This window comes from Echinops telfairi, unplaced genomic scaffold (genome assembly GCF_000313985.2).
Source record: "Echinops telfairi isolate 266 unplaced genomic scaffold, ASM31398v2 ScPeMD7_7458;HRSCAF=8496, whole genome shotgun sequence".
NCBI classification, from domain to species: Eukaryota; Metazoa; Chordata; class Mammalia; order Afrosoricida; family Tenrecidae; genus Echinops; species Echinops telfairi.
This window is the reverse complement of record NW_022111358.1, coordinates 33,094,459-33,101,489: the sequence shown is the minus strand read 5'-3', so window position 1 is coordinate 33,101,489 and position 7,031 is coordinate 33,094,459. Positions and strand designations below refer to the sequence as shown.

Here is a 7,031-nt window from a genome sequence, read left to right as displayed (position 1 = left end):
AACAGGGGGCTACAGCAAAGTGCCGTGAAAAAGCCGAGGGTGCCCAGCTATCAATTGGAATATTGTCTGCAGTCTTAAAGGCTTGTATTCAAATAAGTAGCCATCTAAATGAGGAGCCAACTAAGTCCACATGGAAGAGGCACACGACCTTGTGTGATCCAAGGAGGACCATGACAAAACTCAAATATGATGAGGAGAAAAGCAACCCCGATGTGTGGGGGTCTCTGGGGGACGGTGGGAGCCCCAGACCCGTCTGCAGAGCATCTGGTCAGACTGAGCCATTGGCAGGTCAGCTCTAGCCGCAGCTGTAGCCTGATCAGCTCCTCCTGTCAGAAAGAGACCATTGGCATCTTGATGATGCTGGATCGAACGCGACACTTGGCCAGCTGACCACCTTTGTAGACGCAACCAGAACTGGTTCTGGGTGCAAGTATGTATCTCTTACTGGTCCATGCCAGACATTTCTTCTCTGGATTTTTGAATACTTTTGGGCGTCTTTTCCTCCTTATACATTATTAGTATTTTTGTCAGTACACTATCATGTTTCTACCCTTACCACCTTACTGTGATTTTGTTGTCTGTTGGGGCTCCCAGCTGTGAGGCACAGGAGGAGTGGATGCCTAATGAGAATAACAGATGTGTGTTAGTCCGGGTAGACTAGAGAAACAAATTCATAGATATTCAGATGTGTATAAGAAAGAACCTTATGTACAAGAGCAATTTAATATTGAGAAAACATCCCAGCCCAGTCCAGATCAAGTCCATAAGTCTGATATTATCCCATATGTCTGATACCAGTCTATCAAGTCCTCTTCAGACTCACAAGACATGTGCAATGATGCTGAATGCAGGAAGATCACAGGCCAGTGGGTGGAAAGTCTTGTGGATCCAGTGGTGGGGTAACTATCTCAACACTGGCAGGGTCTCCACGTGGCTCTGCCAGCTCCAGGGCTCTAGCGTAGCCCCCTGTGTCTTGTCAACAGCAATGTCTCAAAGGGAGTAAGCTTGTCTGGCTTCCAGTGGGCTATTTATCTCTGTTGTGCCTCCAAATGAGATCATCAAGCTGTGACCTGATGGACAGGCTAGATTCCACCCCTGCCTCAAGTTGACAGATTGTGTGACTGCCACAGGATACAAGGGGATATAGGGAATTGGGGTATGGGAGAGAGATAGGGAGGGGAAGGGGGTTTCAGGAGGAACTAAAGAAGATGGGAGTGGGGAGGGAGCCCTAGGACAGATTGAGTTTGCATGAATCATCTTAAAGGCGATTTGACCATGGGGGAGGGGGAAGGCTCTAAAACTGATGTGGGGGTGATTATGCAATTCCGGGTGATATGATTGAATGGTATAATATGTAAATCACTTGCCAATAAAACTGTTGGGTGGGGGGGAAGCAAAAAACAAACAGATCTAGGCCGGCACCGGGAATCTGCTTTCAGCATGGTGTGTAGTTCTGACACACAGCCACGCTTGGGGGGCTGTACCTCGCTTTCTCAGGCCTCCCAGCAGACCCTCATTCCCTGCCCAGCCCCAGCTGGAAGACAGCCGGACGTGCCTCTGAGCTGTGCAAGGGAAAGGAAGAAGCTGACCAGTGCCTTGCCCTCCAGGGGCCGGGGCCCAGGAGCTTGGGCTCCAGCAAGGGGCCCCATGGGGCCATGGGTGGATGCAATAGCCCGTGCCCTTGTGTAAGGAAGTGAGAGGGGGTGTCATCTGAGCATGGTCACCTGAGGCCTGCGGGCCACTACCCACAGGATAGTCACTTGAGGTGTGTGGGACACTGTTCACAATATCGTCAGATGCCTTCAGCACCCACGCTGTCCTCTAAACTGGGGTGTCCTTCAGAGTCGTTCCCCACAGCGTCCAACTGTGGGCATCGGCCGCCCCTTGGGCGGGTGGGGAGAATCTGGGGAGCCAGCATCATTTCCCAGTATGGGGTACGACTGAGGTGGTGGACGGAGGGAGTCCAGGTAGAGCGCCTGATAGCCACCACAAATAGGCACTGTCCACCCCACGCCTGGCCTCAGGACCTGCCCCGGTATTCTGCCCCCACCCCACCGACCCAGCAGCTGGGCTTCAAGGCAGCCCAGTCCTCTCACGGGTCCTCCCACTTCTCCCTCTATCCAAGAGGTTGACCCAGCACTGGAATCTTTGCACAGCATCTTCAGAACCAGTGACTGCCGTTCCTGGGACAGAGAACTCCCCTTACCCTGACCTGCTAGCCAAGGGTCTAGGGAGCCCAGAGCCTTCCACTCTGCTCAGTCCTAGGTCTTGGCATGGCTGAGGCCTAGAGCCACCCCCGTCAGGCCCGGTGACGCAGGCCAGCAGCAGGGAGGCCTCCTGGGCTGGGGGTGAGCCAGGGCCTGTGGAGGCCCCTCTGTCCAGGCCAGATGGCTCTGACTCCTGTGGGAGGGCTGCCAGGGTCCCGGCCAGGCTCCTCCCTCGGCCTCGGTCCAGCAGAGCGCGCAGAGGCTGTGCGCTGAGGGGCCTGCACTCCTTCTCCAGCTAGTGAGGCCGTGAGATGCCCATCCCCCTCCGGCCCCCTTGCCCCCAGGACTGACCAGAGCCCCGAGTCTCATGTCTACACTGATCAAGGCCCTGCCTGAGCCCAGTGAGGTGGCCTGGGCAGTGGGCCTTCCCTCATGGTCCCCCTTTCCCCTGAAGTGCAGGCTGGATCATGCGTGCATGCACATGGGCACGCACACACGCACACACGCACACACGCACCAGCAAACATTAATCGAGTTCCTACAGCAGAAGGGCCTTGCTCTCTGCCTGCGACTGCACGCCAAACCAGACAGACACGGTCCCTACCCTCCTGAAGCTGTCACTCGACTCAATGGGACAAGAAAGAGCCCCGAGAGGGTGCATGGAGGGTGCGGCTGAGGCAGGAGCACCAAAGAAAAGGGTTCCCCAAAGAAGGGAGTCCTGAGCTGAGTCTGGGAGCCAGGCTGAATGCCCGGGGCTGGGGGAGGTGGGGGCAGGGGGGCAGGACACAGGAGCAGCAGAAGGAAAGTGTCAGGGACCAGCGAGTGGGAGGACTTGAGATGGGGCGAGGGGGTGTCCGTGCTGGATTCTGGTCTTGGGGTCCGACCTTGAAGCCTCCTCGGAGCTGGATATCAACAGTCCCAAAGGTCTTCCTCTGTTATCGTAATGAGTGGCCACAGTAGGCCCATGTGTCCAGCGCAGAACTGTCCCCGCAGCATTCTCCAGGCTTCACCAGGCGCCTCTTCTGCGGTGCCTCAGGGGGTTCGAACTGCCCACTTTCAGGCTAGTTGTCTGGTGCTTAGCTCGCCTGTGCCCCCCAGGGACTCCAGGCTTCCTTACAGCAGCCTATGCATACCAAGTGCTCTGTCCCTTCTGTCCCTCTGGGCTCACTCACCACCATGGAGTCGACGCTGATGCCCAGCAGCCCTCTGGCACAGGGTAGAGCGACTCCCGAGGGTTTCCGAGACTACAGCGCTGGACAGGGGTACAAAGTCCTGTGATGATCCCATTTTCCAGATGAGGTCCTGAGAAGGTCCTGGCTCAGTGGCACTGACAACAGGCTAATGGTGGAGTCCAGCTTGGATCTAGAGACCTGGCCAGTGTACCCCGCAGATTCTGGGGGTACAAGGCCGTCAACTCCCACACCGACTCCTCAAGGAAGCATTTGTCTACTGTGCTTAAGCAACATGACCTACATCCGATGGCTAAAAACGAAATCACAGCCCCCACCCCAAAACTCATCTTGTCCATGCCCTGTCTCTTGGGGTACCCTAAGTCCCATCTTACCGACGAGCCTACAGAGGCCCACGGGGTGAAGAGGCGTGCCCATCGTTCAGGATCAGTAAGGAAGACATGAGCGCTGGGACTGGGAGCGGGGAGAAGATTCTGGGATTGTTTCTCACCTGTTCTCTGCCCCTGCCCCTCCTCTAGCGGGACAGCTGTTGCCCATAGGGCCCACCCAGTGGGTGCACACTCAGTATCTGTCGAGGGGACCCGCTGGGCTGGGGGCTGGGGTCTTAGAAGCCTTAAGCACAGAGGGTTAGCAGATACCGGACAGAGGCTAAGGGCTGTTCTGGTGAGCCGGGCGGGTGGGTGGGGTGCAGGCTGGGATGGGTGCAGGCAGACATTCTGTCTGGGGTGGGGAGGGCATGCCGGCCAAAGAAAGGGAATGCCATGTGCAAAGAGAAGGGAGATCCTGGGTGAGAGGTGGACCCAGAGTCTGGACAGGGGTGGCAGGGGGAAGATGGAGGCTGTGACCCTGGCTAGGTGGGGAGGGGGACTAGGCTGACAGGTCAGGGGGGAAGCGGCTTCCCAGTGGGCCCTGGAGCAAACCCCGATGTTTCTGAGTGGGCCCATGCGGTCATGAGCCCTCTCTGAAGCTCAGTTTTCCCCTCTGCCCTATTTGGGGGTGGTTGTTGATAGTTCCCATCGTGCCTTCTCCAACTGAGAGAGTTTTCCAGGCTGTGACCATGCAGTCCTGGGTGGTTTGAACTGCCCACCTTTCGGGCAGTAGTCAAGCACTTAACCATTCACACCACCCCGGGATTCCACTCTGGAGGTGGGGTGAGCTCGGAGCCCTGGGGAGGTGGGGGGGATGTGACTGCTGCTTCCTTATGCCCTACCAAAGGAGGCGGCTGGGCGGGCTGGATATGGAATCTCTTTAATGCCCTGGTCCATCGCCTGTCGCTGCCACATGTAGTGGTGAGGGCTCATAGGGGAGCCTGGGCCGACATGCTTTTCTTGACCTTGAGCCCCTTCCTCTTGTGGAGCCCCGTCCAGGGCAGGCTGGCCTCATGGGCCTGGGCCTGGGCCTGGGCGTGGAAGGGGCCCAGCTCTGAGGGGGGTGGCATCAGGGGCACCAGGGGGATCAGCATGGCCACCGGCATCACGGGCACCAGCTCCTCCGAGACCCCAGGGGAGACCACGGGCAGCTCCTCAGGGTCCAGGTTGGCATCGCTCCAGCCCTCGGAGCTGTCGCTGGGGCCGTCTGCCCTGGGAGTCTCCTCTTCAGAGAGAGTGAGCCGCTCAGGGGATTCCTCCCCAAATTTGCTGTCTAAGTCCCAGGCCGCTGGCTCGGTGGCCTCTGTGAACTCACTGGCTATCAGGACATTGGTTGCATTCTCCCGATTCTGCTTGGGGTCAGCCGCAGGGGCCTGGTGGAGTCCAGCCCTGGGCCAAGCAGGCATCTTGGCCCTGGCCGGCATCTTGGCCCTGGCCTGGCCCGTCCAGAAGAGCCTGAGCTCTTGGCGGCAGGCAGCCACGGCCAGGCTGGTGAGCAGGGTGCTGGAGACGAGGTAGAGCAGGGCGGGTTGGCCCATCTGCATGAAGATCATGGCCATGAACGTGACCAGCAGGCCCAGGGCATAGGCCAAGGTACAGGCCATGAAGTAGATCTGGTGCGAGCAGACTTGGACGTCAAAGCGGTGACAGTATGCCACTAGGAAGCCAGGGACCATGATGTCCCCAAAACCGAGGATGGAGAAGGGCTGTCTGCACAGCCTCTTGGCCGAGAAGCTGATCCTGGGCACCCTGAACACCATGGGCAGCCTCTCATGGCTGGAGGACTCTGCTGGGCCCATGGCCACCTCCACCATCACGCTCTCACCACTGCGGGTGAGGACGGGGGTGACGAAGACAAAGAAGACGTCAAAGGCCAGCAGGGCCAGCAGGAAGGAGGCGCAGTTCTTGAACGTGGGCATTCGCACCCGCCGGAGGACAAAAAGGCAATAGGCCACCCCCAGCATGTCCTGCAGGAGCCATGCCCAGCTGTCCTCATTGCGGTAGGCCACCCAGAGGACAGTCACCACGGTGCACAGGGCGGCCAGCAGCAACATGGGCAGCGACAGACAGCCCCGGCAGCCGGCCAGGGACCACTGACGGTGCTGCTGGGGCAAGCGGCGCACCAGCGGGGCCAGGCAGCTGTAGAGGCCGGTGCCCGAGCCCAGACCGAAGATCCCGATGACGATGTAGACGGAGCGGTCGTAGAAGCAGTAGAGCAGCAGCATGATGAAGCAGGACAGGACGACCACTGCACCCATAATGGCCGGCGTGAAGTCCACGGGGGTGTCCTCATCTTCCTCCCCCTTTCCTTTAGCGGCCACCACTGCTCGCCGGTGACGACCGCCTGGCCACCCTCCTCCTCCTCCTCGGGCCCGTCGCCGCCGCCGTCGCAGCCGGTCAGCCTCAGTCAGGCCGGCCCAGTAGCCACCCACAGCCACAGTGCCCACAGCCAGGATGAAGATGACTACCATGTTGTAGTCCAGGGTGGGCTCAGGGGGCGCGTACAAGGCCACTCGGATGGAGCCGCCATGGGTGTGGCTGAGGATGTCCAGCATGTCGGTGTACTGGAGCTGGGCGACGGGGATGGTGAGCTGTGGCAGGGGCTTGGGAGGGTCCCTGGAGGCCGGCGAGGCATCTGAGCACTGCTGGCTGCTGGCTTGGCTGACGATGAGCAGCCCGTGGGCCCCTCGGCCCTGAGCCAGCCGGCCCTTGGCGTAGAAGCTGCAGTTGCCCCTCCTGACCATGGCGATGGCGTGGCGGAGCGGCTGCTGGCTGGGGAAGCTGGGCTGCACCTGGTGGAAGGCGCCCTTGTCCGGGCACCAAGGTGTCCTGGTGCTGTCGTGCAGGGGCAGGAGTGGGGCGTGGTGCAGGTCCCGTGGCAGGGTGACGTACTCGGAGCTGAACAGGACACAGTACTCCTTGCTCCAGCTCTCCGACACTACATGGACCACAGCATACTCCCCCCGGGCCACAGCGCTGAGGAGGAAGAGGAGGAAGAGGCCCACGGGGAGAAGGAACCCCAAACATGCCATCCTCCACAGCCACCTACTATTGCGTCCCTGCCCGCTGTGGCCGCTCGGCCCGTCCCTCCTGCCAGTGGGTGGGTGTGGCTCCTTGTCACAGAGCAGCTTGGCCTCCTGTCTTGGAAACCAGGACCACACCTACCCCATCATAAAGCTATGTCTCTCCTTAGCCCAGGACCCTGCCCCTGATCGTAGGGTCCTGTCCCCATCCTGGCCTCTGAGGAGAGAAGACATCTGAGTCCC

At 59.5% G+C, this 7,031-nt stretch overlaps 1 protein-coding gene across 1 annotated transcript; it reads right to left on the bottom strand.

Annotated features, from left to right (window-relative positions):
- Positions 1-4,694: 4,694 nt before the first annotated feature.
- Positions 4,695-6,797, bottom strand: SPPL2C (signal peptide peptidase like 2C). The gene is made up of 2 exons (XM_004707244.1): positions 5,188-6,797; positions 4,695-5,154 (listed from the first exon to the last, which is right to left on the bottom strand). The coding sequence occupies exons 1-2, from the start codon at positions 6,795-6,797 to the stop codon at positions 4,695-4,697; spliced, it is 2,070 nt and encodes a 689-aa protein (XP_004707301.1).
- Between the last annotated feature and the right edge of the window lie 234 nt (positions 6,798-7,031).